Genomic DNA, 20,296 nt, shown 5'->3' on the forward strand with positions numbered 1-20,296 from the left:
TCTGCACCAACCATGCCCACCTTCATGGAGCTCAGCACCAAAGCCAAGATGCCCATTGTGGGCCTGGGCACTTGAAAGTCTCCCCCAGGCTAAATCAAAGAAGCTGTGAAGGCAGCCATCAATGCAGGATATCACCACATCGACTGGGCCTACACCTATCAGAATGAGAACGAGGTGGGAGAAGCCTTCCAAGAGAAGATTCAAGAGAAGCTCATGAGGCAGGAGGACCTCTTGATTAGCAAGTTGTGGTCCATATTCTTTGAGAGAAGCCTGGTGAAGGAGGCCTGCCTTAAGACCCTGAAGGACCTAAAACTGGACTACCTGAACATGAACCTCATTCACTTTCCACAGGGACTTCAGGCAGGGAAGGAACTCATCCCCAGAGATGATAAAGGCAGTATCCTCTCCAGTACAATAACATTCCTGGATGCATGGGAGGTCATGGAGGAACTGGTTGATTAGGGATTAGTAAAAGCTCTTGGTGTCTCCAACTTCAGCCTCTTCCAGATTGAAAAGCTTCTGAACAAGCCTGAGCTGAAATATAAACCAGTGACAAACCAGCTGGAATATCACCCATACTCACCCAGGAGAAGCTGATCCAGTACTGCCACTCCAAGAACATCATTGTCACTGACTACAGCCACCTGGGTTCTCCAGACAGACTTTGGGCCAAGCCAGAGGACCCTTCATTACCAGAGGATCCCGAGATTAATGAGATTGCTTCAAAGCACAAAAAACTACAGCCCAGGTTCTGATCCGATTCCATATCCAGAGGAGTGTGGCAGTGATCCCCAAGTCTGTGACATCAATTCGCACATCTGATAAGATGAACTATGTAGATGGGATTGGAGAGTGGGCTCAAGTGATGAGAATGTATCAGATTGTTTAGTATTATTTCTTCCTCTCGATCTGGTACACTACAGGCCAAATATCTTTCTTTCTCTTTCTACTTCATCTGGTAGAATTTCCCATCTGTTAGATATTATAAAATGTGTTCAGATCAACAGAACCATTTCTAGGGTATGCACATGAACTGCTTGCACACATTAGAGTATTAATTTTAAATTTTAATGCATCTTTGTTCCTATTTATGCTCATATATATGGTATTTGAAGCTTAGAATTCTGAGTCTTTATCATATATGTTATATCAGCCATTTTCCATAAAAGAAATTTTAAACATATGTCATATAGCTTTCCTTAACTGATATTCTTTGAATATAAGAATATTAATAAGACAAGCCTTTTTAGGATTTTGCTTGAAGTAATCAAAACAGTCCAGGCATGGTGCCACATGCCTGTAGCCCCAGCTATTTGGGAGGCTGAGGCAAGAAGCTCCCTTGAGCATAGTAGTTCAAGGCCAGCCAGAGCATCATAAACAGACTGTCTCCTGGGAGAAGAAACAAATTAATCAGAATAATGTGGCTCTCAGTGCTACTACAAAATGTACATCTAGAGCATAAAATGTAACCTGAATGTCCTCAAAATATTAAAATTTAATACTTTACATTTAATGTAGCTACTTTATAAAAATGATTGTAACATTGCAGAATATCATTGTGTGGCTTTGCTTAGTTTTACTATAAATATGTAGAATTTCTTTATAGGCCATAATATCATTGTCATTGTGGCTGGAGCAAATTTACTTTTGAACACTGAAGACCTGAAGGAAGCAGCTCGTGTCATTAGCAGAGCCAAAGTAATGATCTGCCAGCTAGAAATAACTCCGGCAACTTCTTTGGAAGCCCTGACAATGGCCCACAATAGTGGAGGTAACTTTACATATTTGTCACTATCTGTAAAAGCTTTTATCACTGTCTTAATTAAAGTTAACCTTTTAAGTTAAGCAAAGCAATACTTTTTTTGTAGTAAAATATTCTTTCCTCCATCTGTGAGATTCACTGTCTTGTAGTTCTTGATAATGTTAGAAAAGCTTACAAATAGAATAAAAATAACATGAGTAGGATATCTGATACCCCTCAATGTAAATCTGCAGTTGAGCTAGCAGGAATGATAGAAGTAATTAAGAGTCTGTGCAGCAGCCCATTATCTAAGAGGCAGTGAGATGTTTTCTGCTGTGAGAAGCAAAGGTCATGTCCAATCACTGCCCAGGTATGTGTCAATAAACATCTCTAGGAGTCAACAATTTGTTCTTTCTTCTTATAAAACTTTATCATTTCAGTAAATAAATATTACCTACGTTACTTTCTGTGTTATCAATATATATTAAACAACTCTTCTATTTGACTTTTGATTTCAAAAATTTCCAAACCTACTAAAGTGGGCAGAGCTGTGCCACTAAAGCATTACCCAACAGTCATCCACCCAAGGCTTATCTTAATTCTGCTGCTCTCCCACCCATTCTCCTCCTCTTGTTGTTCGGGTCTAGGGATTGAGCCCAGGGCCTTGCACAGAGTCACGTTCCCAGACCTGGTTTTCTACAGTGTCACTAAATTACTCAAGCCGAGCTCAAACTTCCCTCCTTCCTGCCTCAGCCTCCCAAGTAGTTGGGGTTACAGAAATATGCCCCCATGCTCGGCTCAGATAAAAAGATATTTTTTAAAGTAGGCTTTTTCAGGGGTGGAGGGGTTGGTCTTTTTTTTTTGTTTGTTTTGTTTTTTTGTTTTTGTTTTTGTCTCCTCTGCCTAGTGGCAAAAGCATCTCCTGGATTAGAATTCCATCTCTATCTCTTGTTAGCTTTGGGGTCTTAGAATCGGCTGCTTTTTCTGAACCTCTCTATAAAATACGTGTAGAAATATGCCCTATAGAATTGTTCTGGCGATACAATGAATTAAATGTGATGCCAAGCATATTACAGCACGTACCAGTAAGTCTCACTTTTTATTTCCTGTACATTTTGTTCTTTAAATTGAAATTAGGATAATATCCCAGGAAGATAGCTCAACAGTATAAGCACCTGCCTGGAAAGGTCCCAAGTTTGATCCCCAGTACCGGGAAAAAACAAGAAAAAAAAATTGGAATAGTATCCTAATCCTAGCACCATCTGGTCAAAGAAACCAAAATAAAAAGTAGCCACTCCAAGGCAGTGGCTTTTCCTTAATAGGCTAGCAGTAGTCCTGTGATGTATAGTAAGTAAGTAAATACAGAGAGAACCACATTGACTTTTCCAGATAAAACTTTCACAGTGACATACAAAATTAAAAAAAAAAAAAAATAGAACAGAGGATGCATGCAGGATGCGTGTGTGCATATGTGTGTGTGCATGTGTGTGTGTGTGTGTGTGTGTGTGTTTATGTGATTTCTCACAAAGCATATAGTGTACTATATACCAATAAATAGAAAATAAGTCACTGAAGTGATTTCTGTGGAGAATTTTAAAGTGTGTGTCCTGATTTAACAAATTTTCCTCTTGGCAAAATATGCCATGGCAAATTCTCACTGACATTTACTGTATTTTTAATGGACTCAAAGCTGTCAAAGAATTCTAAGCCAAAACCCATTTGGTTGCATGTTCTCAAAGTGTCACGGATAGAATCTACTGCTTATGGTAAGCGTTCTCTGCACTGCACTCATCTCAGCTGGGGGTGTGAATACAGTGTTCCCCTCCCCACTTCACTCTTGCTACTGCCTCCCTGTGTGTAGATGAAATCACTTTCTTATATAACTTTTCTTTCTTTCCCACTATCCCTTGCTTCTCAGAGGTCACTTTTTTCTCTGTCGTAGTCTAGTTACCTGTACCTGTCCAGCTTGTGGGCGAGAGGAAGGTACATCCACAACAGCTGAAGAGCCAGCCTTTCACAGGTGAGGGAGAGAAATCCTGATGAGCAAGCCACCTGACTGTGAGCTGGCATCTGGATGAGGCCCAGCTGTCATTTGAGTGGGCTCTAGAGATGCTTCCTCTGGCAGCTACCAAGCAGCTCCTACATTTGAGGAGCAGGAGGTCCTAGGGCACAAGAGGAGGGGTAGGTGATGATGGGCCTCAGCCTGCCTAGTGTATTTGACTGGCCAGGATACCTAAATATTCATGGTGCAAAATCTATCCAGTGGTCCCCTCTGGAGGTTGGGGGATACATTCCAGACACCCATTAGATGACTGAAACTTTGGATAGTACCTAACTCTAATACATCTTAACTACACATTTATCATATACAGTGGCCATCACGTTTGCAGTTTAAAGTACAACAGATAAATTAGCCCTGATATCTTTTTTATTCTTTACAATTTTGTGAATAGAAAGCCAGTTCTTTCCAGGCATAATGGTGTACTCTTACCATGTAATCTCAGCTACTTCAGAGGCTGAAGTAGGAAGATTAAGTTTGAGGCCACACTGGGCAACTTAGTGAGACCCTGCCTCAAGATAATAAAAAACTGAAAGGGTTGGGAGTGCAGTTCAGTATATAGGTTCCAACCCCAGTATCAAAGGGTAGGGGATTCATCCTTATTGTAGATCTTAGCAACTTCACCTTACATATTTCTTTTTCTTATCTAAGTCAAGAACTTTTGCCTTTTCACTTGAAAAGAAGCACTTTATGGCTTCTCTTTGGCACATCTGAGTTGCCAGCTTCACTGTTGTTGCACTTTGGGGTCATTACTCAGTAAAATAAAGGTTATTTGAGCACAAGCCCCACTGTACCACAGCAGTTGAGCTAATGACCCAGATGGCTATCAGTGCAGGAGGGCTGGACAGGGTAAGTCGTGTCCCAACTGCAATGGAGTAGGATGGCATGAGATTTCATCACATGACTCAGAATGGTATACAACTTAAAATTTATGAATTATTATTTCTAGAATTGTACTTAATATTTTCAAACCCTGGTTCACACTGAAACTATAGAAAAAACAGAACCACAGATAGGAGAAAAGACTACTGTATGCTATGGGAAGTATTAATACCTTGCATTTGTATGTACTTTTAGCTTATAATGTTTTTCTTTATACTCTTAATCCTCAGAAAAGCCTTATGACAAAAAAATGGCAAGCATTATTCTTTCAGATTGAAGATGAGGAGGCCAACTGTTTAATTCACTCAACCAACATCACACTTGTAGTAAGTGGGGAAAACAGTTGTAGACTCTAAGATCCAAGTCTGTCTCCAGGATCACACTTTAAAAGCAAAGCCCCCTTGGGCTTGGGGAGATAACTCAGCAGTCTAAATACCTGCCTGGCAAGCACAAGGACCCAGGTTCAATCCCTGGTACCACATGCCATGCTAGCCACTGAACCCAGACATGGTGGTGCACACCTGTAATCCCAGCATTGGGGAGGCTGAGACAGGACAATCACTATGAGTCCCAACTGCATAGCAAGACCCTGTACCAAATAAATAAAAGATTAAAAAATAAATAAAATCAAAGCCTCACATGCTGTTAATTTCAGGGAACTGTGCTTTTGGAAGAGTATCTCTGGAAAACTAAAATTCATATCTTTTAACTGTCTAGTGTATGGCCTACAGTTTCAGTATCTTTGCTGCCTAACAAACAGAGAAGCCAGATGTGGTGGCACAGGCCTATAATGGGAGAACTTGGGAGGCTGAGGCAGAGAGCTTGCCCAAAGTTTGAGGCCAGCCTGGACTACATAATGTCTCAAAAAATCAAAAAAAAAGGAAACAGAAACAGAGAAGAAGCCTTAGAGTATTTTCAGCAGTTTATCTCTATACACTCCACTACAGATACATAATGCATACACCAGCACACATGACACCCCTCTATCTGTTTTTTTAAATAATCACAAAAGCAGACTTTTTTGTATTTTAATAATTTTATTGAGAAAGAAGTAGCAATGAGATAGTTTCAAAACAGGTTAGTAGTACAGTTACAATAATTAATACATTGCATATTGTTGCCTTTGTAGTAGTTATTCCTTGTACAAGATGCAGACATATCTTGTCTAAACACAGACATATCTAAACACTGTTAGTTCAAAACCTTCTCATTAATGAAGTACAGAAGTTATATCTTCAACCCCAATAAATTTGTGAACCTGGTCAAGTTAAAAAAAAAAAAAACCTTCTCATTGAACTAAGAGAACATAGCTGTATATTTATGCTATTTTGTATATACAGATACATATTTTTTTCACTACAAAATGGCCCATTTATATCCCCTTTTTTGTTTACTTTTGTCTTCAGCAGGTTTTTTTGTTCGTTTGTTTGTTTTGAAACATACCTCTTTCTGAAAATCATCCAGCAGGCAGCATGCTCTGGCCAAGTCAGCTCTCCCCTATTTGGTGGACTCTAGCAATTGCAAGTGCAGTTTAGGGGTGTGTGTGTGTGTGTGTGTGTGTGTGTGTGTGTGTGTGATGCATCTTCATTCCCAAAGAAGAGGAAAGTGGCTTAATGAAAGGAGAGTACTAGGTTGGGAATCCTGAAGAATATCCTCAAATCCACAACCAATCACTTAGAAAATAAGGACTCTCACTCAGAAGATTGCTTTGGACCTTCCTCTCTTCTTCTAAGCAAGAGACTCTGACTGAGAGATCTCCTAGCTTATTAATGTCACCATGGACTGATCACAAAGCATGGCAGGCAAAGCTCACATCTGTCAAGCACCACGTCTTGCCCATTACCCCTTGAGGGACGTATGTGCTACTCAGCATTATTCCATCTTCAAGAGAGATGACAAAGTCACCACTGGCGTCTGAGTTTATGGTCACAGCCCTGTTACCCGTTAACAGGTATCAAAATTTGAATTATACACATCTCAAAATTCTTTCTTCCTGTCTTCACCAAGATTAAAACTAGTTTTGGAGCTGGGAAGATAGCTCAGAGGTTTTAGAGCCTGCCTGACAAGCACAAGGTCCTGAGTTCAATCCCCAAAATAAATTAATTTAAAAAAATAAAACATTAGTTTTCCTTATTTATTTTTGCCCCACACTCACCCCCCAGAAAAGCACATTTTATTTTAGAGATAGCACCCACAACTTTAAAAAAAACTTGGTCACCCTGTATCGCCCCATCCTTGCCAGGAGCTCCAGCTGTGGCTGCTGGTGATGAAACTGTACATGTTGGTTCTGGCCTTTATATCCATTTCAAAGCAAGTGGAACATTACAGGAGCAATTATAAATAATTGACATTGTGAGATAGCCAAGATTAAATCGTAGGTATGATACAAAATATCTTTTAATGCCACTTTAGTTCCTCTCCATTTGGCAAGCAAAACTTTTTGGCTGGCCACCTAGAGTTTGACTGTAACATTATCCAGCCCATGACCCACAAGCTTGGCCACACTGTGCTGCTGAAGTCACAGAAAACAGCCTCCAGGGCAAGTCAGCCAAGCCAGTGCTTTGGGTGCCCAGGCTCCTCACACCTTCTCAGCTCAGGGTGCCTTTCTTCCTCTTTCTCTGAACTAGTTCTTAAGAGCTTTGTAACTCCTCAGCCCCTGCGTTCCACGTGAGCATAGAGAGAACTTCCACTTCACTTCCCTGTACTTGAGGCCGTCCAGCTGCTACCCCAGGCCTCACTAGCTCTGCACCAACATTACCTCATCAGACACTGACACGTGGTAAAGATAAGCAGGCATTCAGTCCATCTCACACGGTAATGAGTAACAATTACGAGGGGGAGGGGGCGCTGCCAGTCACCTCTATAGGCCATGTCACATGGTTCCTTCCTTTTGCCTGGTCCCAGGGTAACATTATCTTTTCCATCCTGTCAACTATAAATGTGTTCTTCTAACTCCATCTACTAGTTCTTTATGCCTCCCCATGGTAAAGTATTTCTGCTTAGTTGTAGTAGCATGAGCCAAGGTGGGTGTCTCCTTTAAGGCATTTTTCTTTTCCTCTAAATTTTGTTAATCTAAACTTAAGTATCAGACTGTAAACCCACATTGTCACTTATTGTTGGTAAGAATTCTATCTCAGGCACATAAGATTTGATTAATTTCTACAATATTTGAGGTAAAATGTGCTATTATTGAAAATGTCAGATACATAATGCTGCACAGAGAATAGCATGGTAAGCCCATATATACTGTCGTTTAGTTTCAGCAGTGATCCAGACGTGGCTAGTGTTTTGGTTTTTTTTTTTTTTCTGTACCCCAGCTCATGATGACCTGCCCTCCACTACAAAACCTACAGATTACATCATTCCATTTATAATGTGCCTGCTTTTTGGTTTTGGTTGTTTGTTTGTTTGTTTTCTGTATTTAGGACAGGGCCAAAGGATCTCACTACATAGATCAGACTCGTAGTGATTCTCCTGTTTTCACCCTCCCAAGTGCTGGGATTATAGGCGCACACCACCACGCCCAATCTCAATCGCCAGCTCGAACCCCAGCCGCTGCACTCTGCCTAAGCAGGCACTTTAGTCTGCTGAGGTATCAGACCAGCCCTGGTTGTTGAGACAGGGTTTTTGCTACATAGAACAGGCTGGCCTCAAATTGGTAGTTCTTCTGCCTCAGCCTCCTGAGTGCTAGACTTACAAGTGTATGCCAATTTTTCATGGAAGTTACTCTATATGTTTAAACAATGATGTCTTTGCATGATTTACAGCAGTTAATTCATGATCAGATTTTTCCCCATCACCTTTTACTGCCTTTTTCATGTCTAATAAATTCAGAAATCTTCCTTTGACAAAACAGAGACCTACTTCATCCTTCTAAGCAATTGCATAATTATTTCAGGTGCATATTATAACTATCTTAACCACTCCCTTTTGGTAGATATGTAGATTTCTTATTTTTTTCTATCATAACCACATGGACATCATTGTATGACATATTTGCAAACCTGTGAATTTCCATAGGATAGGTTTGGAAAAGGTATTGCTAGATCAGAGATCCCTTGAGAACAAAAGGAGCTTCTCTATGAATGACTCTTCCCTCCTGTCTGTATTGGTAGCTGTTGTAGGCAGTGCTCTAACACTGGTAAGTGTGGACTTGAGAACCCAATGGCTGAGCAAGAGTGTTTAGATTTAAGGTTTGAGGAAAGTAGGAAATAATATATTGCTAAGAAAACCTCAGAAGTAAGAGGGAATGTTAGAACACTGGGCAGTGTGGATGTTTGTTCATTACTGACAACACCAAGGCCTTGCGGAAGTGGGGAAACCAGTGAGATTGCCACAGTCTACACACTACAGCAAAGGCAGAAGAGATGGGTGGACATGCGGGAGTGTTGGGCTGTGTGCAAGGGACATTATAATAACAGTAATAAGCCTCTACTTGTGTATAACACTTTACAGTTTACATAGTGCTTTTATGTCCATTTTCTAATTTAAGCTGCACAATAGTCCTGTACAAAAATCTGAGCAGCCAAAAATATACCATAGAATTTTTGTGGGTGGACATTGTGTATTCTGAAATAATAAAAATGTGGGAGTAGTGTTAGCCATACTGAACAAGACCACTGACTGAACCAAAACATTAAGGAAGACCTAGAATGGTACAGAAATAGACTAGACGGCTCACCAAGCTGCAGGGGTAGGCTGTCTGCATCAGCATGTGCTGATGAGCTTCTCCTCGGGAGTGTGGAATGGATCACTGCCAAGCTGTGTAAGAGCCACCTGGAGAACTTGGGAATGTGCAGATTCCTATCTCCCCAGAGATTCTACTTCAGTGGATCTTAGGTGAAGTCTGAAAATCATGCATTTGAACAGTGTTGCTGATGTGTGACTGTTTGTGAGCCACTGTTCTAGAAGAGTCTCTGAGGATGGGAGCTAGTGGATTTTATTGTATGGCTCTGTAGTCAGGTGGAACTCCCTAACAGGTCAGTCAGTGGACCCCAGATGATAAAAACACTAGCCATTCTAGTTGAGTGCTCTGCTGAGTACATGTTGTGACAAAGAGTGATCCTCCTGCAAGTGTACTTGCTAATATCAGTAGAATAATTCAGAATTCAGTGGCAAAAGCTGTTTTAAAAGATACTGTGAATTTCAGGATTAAGGGCATGGATTATTATTGACAGAGTCCTGGCAGAGAGAAATGCTCTTCTGTTTCAGAGAAGGTCCAACCCTGAATTTAAAACCAGGAAGGTTGGGGAGATAGCTCAGTAGAATAAGTGCTTGCCTGGCAAGTGTAGGGTCCTGAGTTCAATCCCTGGTACCACAAAAATAAATAAATAAATAAATAAATAAATAAATAAATAAAACCAGGAGACCTTGGGTTTCAGCCTAACCACATCCCAGGGAAGGACTTTTTGAAAGTCATATTCCTTTCAAAATATGTCTTCACCTCTCTGAGCTTCACTCTTCTCCAAAAAATTCACTTTTCTGTCATGGAGTGGCCGTGACATTCTCCTTCCCCTACTTCTATTATCCCTGCTCCTCCTCGCGTAGCCTCATAGTCAAAGTCTCTCCTTGCTCAGATTTTCGCAATTCTTTGTTTTAAGTTTCTAGACTGCTCACAAAAACCAAGAATATGAGCCTTTGTGTGTGCGTGTATGTATGTGTTGGCATGCATAATTGTGATGTAATTGGGAGGCATAGGAGCACACTATAGATACATGTATGTGAGTTTCCTACATACTGTTTTTACCAGGGCAGTTTTGAACTCTTTGTTGTTCATTTTCTGTCATTTCTTTCTTCTTCCTTGGAAAATGGATTTATGAACTGGCCTTGCAAGGAAGCACTTAAAGCAACCCACAGAAATATTGAGTAGCCTGTTCATATTTGTAAAAGTCCTCTCGTACCACAGCATTTTTCCTTTAAAGTTCTTCTTGCCCCTGACTTAGCTCTGGAATCACCTTGGTTGTAAATATTGGTGCTTACCTTCAAAGCTGAAACACTAACATTTCACTGCTAGCATGAAAAATCGAGGAAACACAAATAAGAAGGAAATGGTACTATGACTTTCTGTCATAGTGGTTGAGAGTTCAGATTTTTCTAATCTGTCACTGAGTGGATCTTTAAGTTGATGAGTAGTTGAGGATTTAGCTCAGTGGTGCAATGCTTGCCTGGCAAGCATTAGGCCCTGAATTTGATTTCTGGTACCCAATAAATGAATAAATAAATAAATAAAAATCTAAGTGCAAAAATTATTTAACTCAGGAATTTGTCCCATGAAATGATTATGAATGCGCTGTGTTAAACAAGATAACGATTGAACCCCTTTCCCTTTTCTTTAAAGTGAAAACATTGTTCAATCCAGCCCCTGCCATTGCTGACCTGGATCCCCAGTTCTATGCTCTCTCAAATGTCTTCTGCTGCAATGAAAGTGAGGTAAGGATGAATTGCCTTGCTCCTTCTGTGACCAACTGAAAGGCTTTCACACAATTGGATAAAGAAAAAAAGGAAGGATTAACCTCATCAATTTGGTCACAAGAAAATTCTTAAGTTAAAAACTGATCTTTTTCAGTTTACTGGGGTGTAGAAAAAAGAAAATGAGTAAACCTTAGGGCTACAGGAAAGCATTCACTGAGCTATCTCTGTGATGTGGCACTTTCCAACCTCAATTTTAGCCCCTTCCTTACCCCCACATTGTTATTTTCTTCTCCTTTCTAGTTATTCAATATTCTGTAGTCTACTTAGTATTAGTATTGCCAAGTTTAGCAAATAAATATGCACGATGCCCAATGAAATTTGAATTTCAGATAGTCAATGAATAATTTACTAGATATGCTTAAATATTGAAGAATTATTTGTTGTTTTCTGAAATTCAGATTTAACTGAGCCTCTGATCTTTCATCTGGAAGCTGTTAGATCAGCCTTACTGATTATACAGTGCGGAATGTCTGTTACCTTCTATTATTTGGGCACCATCACATCATTAGTAGACAGTCCCAGGTTCTCCATTGGTAACACAGAAAAGGCCTTAAAGGCCTCTGTATCAAGGGAGCAAGTATGAGGCTCATAATGTATGCATCTGGACAAGATATCAACTATTCTTTCCTAAGAGTTTTAGGAAGAAAATTTCAACATTTCTCCCACTTTATAGGCTAGATAGCATTAGATCAGAACTCTCTTTCATTGTCAGTATATGAATACATATCAGCAAAGGCAACACACAGAGAAATAGTAATTAATGAACTATTAATTTGCCACTTGGTTTGAAGGATGGATGACAGTTTCTAGAATTTTCTTGACCAGTTTCTTGGTAGAACATACAGGACCCAAGAAGGAAGACTGATATATGGAAACTAAATTTAACAAACCACAATAGGTTATGTAATATTTTTGAGCAATCACTGTGTCCAGGCATTGTGCTAGAAAAAGGAATTGTGGAAGATAGTGACCATTACACAATAAGGACTTAAATTATTTTCAACTGACAAACTGGCTCAGATTTCCTAGCTAGATATTTAAAAAGCAGTCTATTTAGTCTTCAACCTTGGGCCAGGGAGATGGCTTAGTAGAATAAGCGCTTGCCTGGCAAGCGCAAGGGCCTGAGTTCAATCCCCATTTCAAAAAAAAAAAAAAAATTCAAACATTCATCACAGCCTAAATTATATATTCAGTTCTATCTTATCCATTAAATACAAGCTCCATAAGGTTAGGACATCTATCTTACTATTGCAGCTATCCCCATGTATATAGCTTTCTTTGTGCATAATAGGTTACCACAAGTATAACAGTACTAGTTATTGTTTTCAGTTTCTGTCCATCAGGAATTGGGACAATATGTCTTGTGTATCTGCTCCACAGTGCCTCGATTTTCAGCTGGAAGACTTAATGCTGAGGGAGGAAATTATCCAACATCTTTTTCATCATGTGCTTGAGAGGAGGTGCTGGCTGTTGACTGGGGCATAGTGGAATGATAGACCACAACACTTACACATGGTCTCTTCATGTGGCCTGGGACTCGTCACAATAAGGGAGCCAGGTTCCAAGATCCACCATGAGGGAGAAGAGCCCTAGGCAGAAACTATGTTGGCTTTTATCATTTTGCATTAGAGGCCACAACACAGCATCACTTCCACCCCATTCTGTTGGTTGAAGGAAGAAGGTCCAGCCTGGTACCCTACCACTTCACAGAACATTATATTGTCACAGTGTATTGGGTTTTGCCATCCTTGTGACACCATTCCCAATACAACTTAAAGAAAAAGAGGTTTCATTTAGCACATGGTTCAGAGGATTCACTCTGCGGTTGCTGGGCTCTAAGGCAGGAACATTATGGCACAAGGGTGTAACAGAGCACAGATGCTTAATTAACAGCAGCCAGGAAACAAAGGGAAGGGCGGAGCCAAAGACAAGAACCTCCTCTTCCTGTCACACCTACAGTGACTCACCTCCAGCCACACCCCTCCTCCTAGTAGCACATTCAGCAGTGAAAGCATTGGTGGCTTCATTCACTGATGAGTATGGCGCCCATACCCCAGCCACCTTCCAAGACCACACCTCTGAACACATGAGATAAAAAACAACACACAGTGTAAACTAGCATTTATAATGATGTATATTAATACAGTTATCTTTGAAAAATGACATCTGCCACACATTCCAGCACATAGTTGATACATAGTAAATGTTTATTAAATGAATGAACTCTGGTCTCTAAGGAAGTAGGTCTCAAATATTTTTTAAAAATAACTGAACATTTTAATGTCCTTATGGGTAAATTCAAATAATTTATGCTAATAATGTAAATTCATACTTAAGATACTCTGAGCCAGTGTGGTGGTACACAGCTATAATCTCAGCTGCTAAAGAGGTTGAGTAAAGAGGATTCCAAGTTTCAAGACCAACCTGCGAGGGCCAGCCAAATAGTTCAGCAGATTAAAGTGCCTGCTTAGGCAGATGCAGGGACCTAGAGTTTGATCTCCAGGACTGCCCTGTCAGCCCTGCCCCCAGGGCACACTGAGACTGTGATTGAGACGGTGTGGTGGCGCATGCCTGTGATCCCAGCACTTGGGAGGCTGTGGACAGGAGGATCACTACGAGTCCAATCTACGTAGTCAGACCCTGTAGATCCTCTAGACCCTGTCCTAAAATACAAAAAAAAAAAAAAAAACCTGCAATTTACTGAGACCTAAAGTCTAAAATTTTAAAAAATTGGGGAATGGGGGCCTGGCTGGAGATGTAGCTCCAGGTTTAATCTTTAGTACCACACACACACACGCATACCCAAAAAAAACCTGATATATAAAGTATAAAGAGAAACAGTGAAAAGATAAAAAGTTCAAAAATAGGATGTAACTCCAAGATCAAAAGTATACCTGTTAAGCCAAGCATGACAGTTTGCACCTGTAATCCTAGCAGTCAGGAGGCTAAAACAAAAAGATCACTGTGAGTTCAGGGTCAGCTTGGGCTACATAGTGAGTTGAAGACCAGCCTGAACTGCATAGCAAGAACCTGTTTGAAACTGTATGCACATGAAAAAGTGTAAAGGTTTCATGGAGCATTCCAGCATTGAATGTGCTATACACCTGGCCCAGAAGTAAGCAGAGGTGGTAGGAAGCTCACATCCTGTGGGTAACTGGCACTAAAAGTGGGCCGCTCGTTGGGAGGGCAGCAGTGCCCATGACTAGAAAACATGTGCTAATAACAGAAGCTGAAAGAGCTTGCTACCCCCCCCCCACCAGAAACTCGCAACTTATAGAGGGACAGAGACACTGTGTCTTACCAGGAAGGAAACCAAGCCAAACACTGGCTTAGTATGTTGGCAGGGTCCCAAGTAAGGGCAGAGCAGGAACTCTACCTGGCAAGTATGACACCTGTCTCCAGGTTAGAGACCCTCGGCGTCCTAGTAAATAGAGCTCTGAAGCCACAAAGTCAGGGAAGGCCAGGTGGAGATGAAGTGTGCACAGCTCACAGCCAGCACAGCGAGCCAGTAGACCAAGCAGCAGCACGGCGATGGGGAACTTAGCCAGCAGTCAGTCTAGGTGAATGTGACCAAGAGGAAGCTTGTAACAATAAAATGAAACAATGCAAAAAAGACTTTCAGGGGCCAGGGAGATGGTTCAGTAGAATAAGCGCTTGCCTGGCAAGCACAAGGGCCTGAGTTCAATCCCCGGTTCCACCAAAAAAAAAAGACTTTCACATAAGTATGATTAATATTCATTTTAAAGGAAGAAACTGTGAAAGAAAAACAAAGCAACAGTGTATGAAAAACATCCCAATAGAAGACATTGAAAATGAAAATTATTGAAATTTTTTTAATCATTGACTAGAAAAATAAACATTGTATTAGAATAAAGAAGTAGTACACTGGGCCAGCCAGCTAGCTCATCGGATTAAAGTGCCTGCTTAGGCAGATGCAGGGACCGGGGTACAATCCTCTGCACCACAAACCATGCTGGCCTCACCTCCCCTTCCCCCCCCCCGGGGGGGGGCACACTGGGATTGTGATTGAGACTGGGCTTGGTGACACATGCCTGTAATCCCAGCACCTGGGAAGCTGAAAACAGGAGAATCACTACGAGCAGATCTGTGTAATGAGACCCTGTGGACCCTGTACTAAATACATTAAAAAACAAAAACAAAAAAAAGATTACTAAAACTCAGGACAAATTGGTAACTATTGAATCCTATAATAATTAAAGACATTTAAAAAAAAATGCTTTTTTTTTTTTTTTGGCTCCAAATGCCTTCAGGGCAGGTTTGGCTGGCTTGAGTTGTGGGGATTGAACCACAGCAACCTGAGCCTGACTGCTTTGTTGAAGCAGCCACTTAAAGAACTAAGCTAAGGGGCAGGCCCCCTTAAAAAAAAAAAGTGGTACACTAAAAGAGACTCTTGATCCATTCACCTACAGGGAGTAGGAAGTCACAGAGAAAACAGGGCAAAAAGAAAAATATTTTTGAAGTACAAAGGACAGTACATTTAATAGAGTGAAAGATAAAGAGAATGGAAAGAGAGGAAAGTAATCCATAATATTAAAGGGAAAACTGCAAGATGTTTGCTAGAATTAAGAAAGGACATGAAAAGTATATAGGGCAGTTTTGCAATTTACATGTGCTCTTTGGCAGGCAAAAGGCAGCAAGCAACAAGTGACAGCCCTCCTTCTGTCCCTTATATTTTGTCCAGCGTACACACCTTTAAGGTGGGTAGCTCACACCCAGGTGGGGCACCCTTGATCCTCCCTAGAACTATCATTTAGTAGCCACATACCCTTGATCCCACATCACACACTGTAGAGCCAGCCACCCTTGGAGAAAACCCACCTATGACCATATGAGGCTTCACGGGACTTGTAGGTGCAGACCATCATCACACATACCGTACACACTTGAGTGTGTGCCTCCAGAGAGGAAGCGCAGTGCCCTTATCACACTTAGGAAATACCAGTCCTTTTATACTGTCATATGAGATATGCAGGCTGTGTTCAAACTTACCTATCTGTTCCAAGAACGTCTTTTATAACTAGATCTGGTTGTTATTTTTAATTTTCCTACACCAGTACAGTATTAATCAAAGTTTCTGTCACACTGGTTGTTATTTTAAAAAAAAAAAAGGAAATACATTTTCTAGAAAAACAACTCTGACAGTAGATTCTGTTTAATTGTTTTCACCAATTTCCTTTTTCTTTGTGTATTCCAGGCAGAGATTTTAACAAGTCTTGCAGTGAGCAACCCGGCAGAAGCTGGGAAGGCTGCCCTGGTGCTCCTGGCAAGGGGCTGCCAGGTTGTAATCATCACCTTGGGGGCCGAAGGATGCGTGATGGTGTCACAGACAGAGCCTGTTCCAAAGCATATTCCCACAGAGAAAGTTAAGGCTGTGGATACCACGGTAGGCTTTACACTTTAAGTCATTTTTGGCCCTTCATAATCTTTGTTTAATGACTAAATACTTTGCCTGAGTTTTGCATAATGAGATAAAACCTAGGAAATGACATGGTAGAAAAGAACTTTTTTTTGAGACAGTGTCTTGCTATATAGTTCAGGCTGTCCCTGAATTCACTATGTAGCCCAGGCTGGCCTCGAACTTGCAGCAATCCTTTTGCCTCTGCCTCCCAAGTGCTTGGATTACAGGGATGCACTACCACACCCAGCTGAAAAGAACAATCAGCAAGAGCGCTATTTTTAATCATCTTAAATAGCCATGTGCCGCTCTGCCTTGGATCCAACTGAGTGTGGACTGAAACCTCCACTAACTGTGAGCTAAATAAACCTTTCCTTCCTTCATTTTCAGTGTCAGGTATTTGTCCCAGCATTGAGAGAAGCGTAACTGAGGCAATAGCCATAATAAAAAATTAAAAACAAGTATTATCTATGATATGAAGAGATTGGAACTCTTTACACTGTCAAGAGAAATGTAAGATATTCAATCACTATCTAAAAGTGCCTCAAAAAGTTAAATATAGGACCCAATAATTGTACTTATAAGCACGTGCCCAAAAGAAATGAAAATATGTCTACACAAAACTTGTGCACAAATGTTTGTGGCCACATTATTCAAAATAGCAAAAAATTGGAAACAACACAGTGTTTACCAGCAGATGGATAAATCATGGTATACCTGTAACTGTACAATAGAATATTATACAGCCATTAAGAGGAATGTTAACGCATGCCATGTCATGAATAAACCTTCAGAGCATTATACTAAGTAAAAAAAAAAAAAAAGCCAAATCTGAAAAGATCACATATGATTCCATTTATATGAACTATCCAGAATAGATGAATCCATAGACACAGAACATAGATTGGTGCTTGCCAAGGGCTCAGGGAGGAGGAAGGCGGAGAGGTAAGGAGTTTTGCTTCAGAGAGCAGGAATTTTGCTTTAGAGTGATAGATGTTTTATAGAAACTGTACAACATTGTGAGTCTGTAGAGCGAATGAAACCATGTTATACACCTCAGCAGCGTATAGCTTCCTTGTAAAGGAATGAACTACTTATTCATGCTATGACATGATGAACCTTGAAAACATACTGAATTTAAAACAAAACAGGCATAAAAGCCAATGTATTTTATGCTCCCTTCTATGAAACATGCAGGAAAGACAAATGCAATAAGTTAATTATATCACATTCTAAAAAAAAAAAACCATCTCAAACAACCACCAGAAGTTTTTCCATTGAACTACTGTGTCTACCAAGCAGGCTGTCAGCATCCCCCGTAGAGTGGAGGTCAAACTGACAAGAAAAAGCAAGGTAGCTATTTTCTGGCTCTCCAGTCGGCCTCACTTGTTAACACTTCCTTTGTCCTCTCATCCTGCACTCTCATTACTAAAATTCTTGCCTGCTCATAAGTGTAGTAAGAGGAGCTAATCACATGCCAGCAGGAGGGACTCCAGGGAGGCACTTCCTGCCGAGCACACAGGCTTCTTCACGTGTGTCAGGAGGACGTTACCTGCTCTTCTCGCTCATCTCCTCCTCCCAGTCCCTTATTCATACACCAGGGGCGACCTGGTGAAGGAAACCTCACTAGTTAGATGCCACGTTGTCCCCTGGAGACGGGCAGCCTCCCTTAGAGGAGGCCGGCTCCCATCCTGTGTCGCTACTGCTGCCGCCTGCTCTGTTCCGTTTGCTCACTGTTAATAGTTGCATATATCACTTCTATTTTTACATCTGCTTTTCCCGTTGAGCTACAGTGAGATGGTGGCAAGAGCTACAGATGTCCTCGGCTCGGTTTGGAAGACATGACAGATGTAGCTCTTTCCCCATTTCTATACATTATCTGAATCTCAGCCTCAGAGTGACAGGAACCTCATGTCCTCACACTGTACTTTCTAACTAGAGGGCTAGGGTAGTGGTAGCAAACCTATGGCTTGCGTTTTATTGTTTTTCTTTTAAGACAAAAGATGGTGTATAAGTTGGTTTTTTTCTAAACTAAGACCTTGGTATTCAGGTTTAATTGCATTGTTGTCACTTTATGATAAATAAGTGGGGTTTAGTTTCTAAAAGGTTCACCATTACTGGGTTAAGAATTCTATCTGGGAATTAAGATTGCACTGAATTCATATTTTGTGTGCATTCCCATGCACACCGAAACATGATAATGTTTTGTGATTATTGTGGTAGTATGACATAAGGTAATGGTAATTATATTGCCCTATAATTTCTGCAAAACTCCTGATACATAAATTCCTTTCTTTATGTCAGGGATTAAATCCTAGAACAGCCTGTAGATAACTTTGTCTTCTCTAGAATCACTCACTGTGTAATGATGTAACATAATTCAGGAGATCTAAGTCCACTAAGAGTGAACAAAAGCCAGGGTCGAAAAGATTTGTCTTCCTATTCTTTGTTCCTTTTCATCCATTATTTTGAGTCCTGCAGTATTCAGAGTTGCTAATGAGGTCCCAGCCCTCAGGACTACCCAGGGCTCAAGAATTCACTCTAAATTAGAGGTTACAGTAGTAGGAAGTAGCAAAAGCTTCTGTTGACATTGGTAGGGAAACTCTTTATTGGGTTGAGATGATTGCTTGGGATGGCACATTGCCTACAGGTTTACAAGGTGATTTTTTTTTTTAAGACAGGGTCACTCTGTGCAGTTCAGGGTGACCATGAATATACTTTGTAGCCCAGGCTGGCCTTGAACTCACAGCAATCCTGCTGCCTCAGCTTCGCGAGTGCTGGGATTGCAGGTATGCATCACACACCTGGATTCTAAGGCGATTTCTTTTTGGTGTATTCTCCTCATCCTGGGCTGACCTTTAGCCATCCAGGATGCTCTCAAAGATAGGTTCCTGTTGATTGACCTCTTACCATCCAGAACAATGAGTCCGGCTTTGAAAACTTGAGGAGTCATTCTTCCCGCTATAGTATGACCTTTTGTCCACCCTGCCCCTCCATGCCCCTACCACTGGTGAAAAGCAAAACTGATATTGCCACATATAATTAGAACTGCCAATGCAAGTGACCTTAAGAGGTATTTCCCACCCCAGAATATAGAGTGTGGACTCCTGCCTAGCCATCCGGCACTGAGAGGACTGAGCACTCCAGCTTTAACCTGGGCACTGCCATGGTGCTCCCTGTGACTCTCATTCAGCTGCACTTCCCAGCAGATCTCCTTTCTCCTTCCCATCTCCCTATTTCTGATCAATATATACTTTCTTGGTATTTTTTAATAATTTGTAGGGTTTCTGAGAGGTCTAGTTTCAATCTTCTGCTCATGGATACCCACTTCTCCCACGATGGTTTGTTAAAGAAGCAGTATTTTCTCCAATATGTATTTTAGGCCCCTTTTTTTTCAAAACTCACATTGCTATGGGCACAGGGGTCAGTTCTGTGTCTTCTGTTCTATTTCATTGCTCTGTGTATGTTTTTGTACCAATACCATATTGTTTTGGTTACTATAGTTTTGTGCTGTGACTTGAAATCTGATACTGTGATGTTCCCACTTTGCTCTTTTCACTCAGGATTGTTTTGGCTTTTCTGGACACTTCTGGTTCCATACAAATTTTAATTTTTTCTAATTTTGTGAAGAGTACTGTTGGTGGAGGGCCGGGGAGATATCTCAGTAGAATAAGCACTTGGCCTGGCAAACACAGGGTCCTGAGTTCAATCCCTGGTACTGGGGGAA

At 40.9% G+C, this 20,296-nt stretch overlaps 1 protein-coding gene and 1 pseudogene across 4 annotated transcripts in view; both read left to right on the forward strand.

Moving 5' to 3' along the window:
* Rbks (ribokinase) overlaps window positions 1–20,296 on the forward strand; it is a 113,245-nt gene that overhangs the window by 44,126 nt on the left and 48,823 nt on the right. For all 4 annotated transcript variants that reach the window (XM_023711101.1, XM_004627390.3, XM_004627391.2 and 1 more), the window contains 3 exons: window positions 1,607–1,771; window positions 11,020–11,111; window positions 16,369–16,557. In XM_023711101.1, the coding sequence (XP_023566869.1) occupies window positions 1,607–1,771; window positions 11,020–11,111; window positions 16,369–16,557 (446 nt within the window). The remainder of the gene's footprint in view (window positions 1–1,606; window positions 1,772–11,019; window positions 11,112–16,368; window positions 16,558–20,296) is intronic.
* Window positions 7–1,587, forward strand: LOC105741654 (annotated as a pseudogene).

Source organism: Octodon degus, unplaced genomic scaffold (assembly GCF_000260255.1).
Source record: "Octodon degus isolate 3935 unplaced genomic scaffold, OctDeg1.0 scaffold00019, whole genome shotgun sequence".
In the NCBI taxonomy this organism is placed as follows: domain Eukaryota; kingdom Metazoa; phylum Chordata; class Mammalia; order Rodentia; family Octodontidae; genus Octodon; species Octodon degus.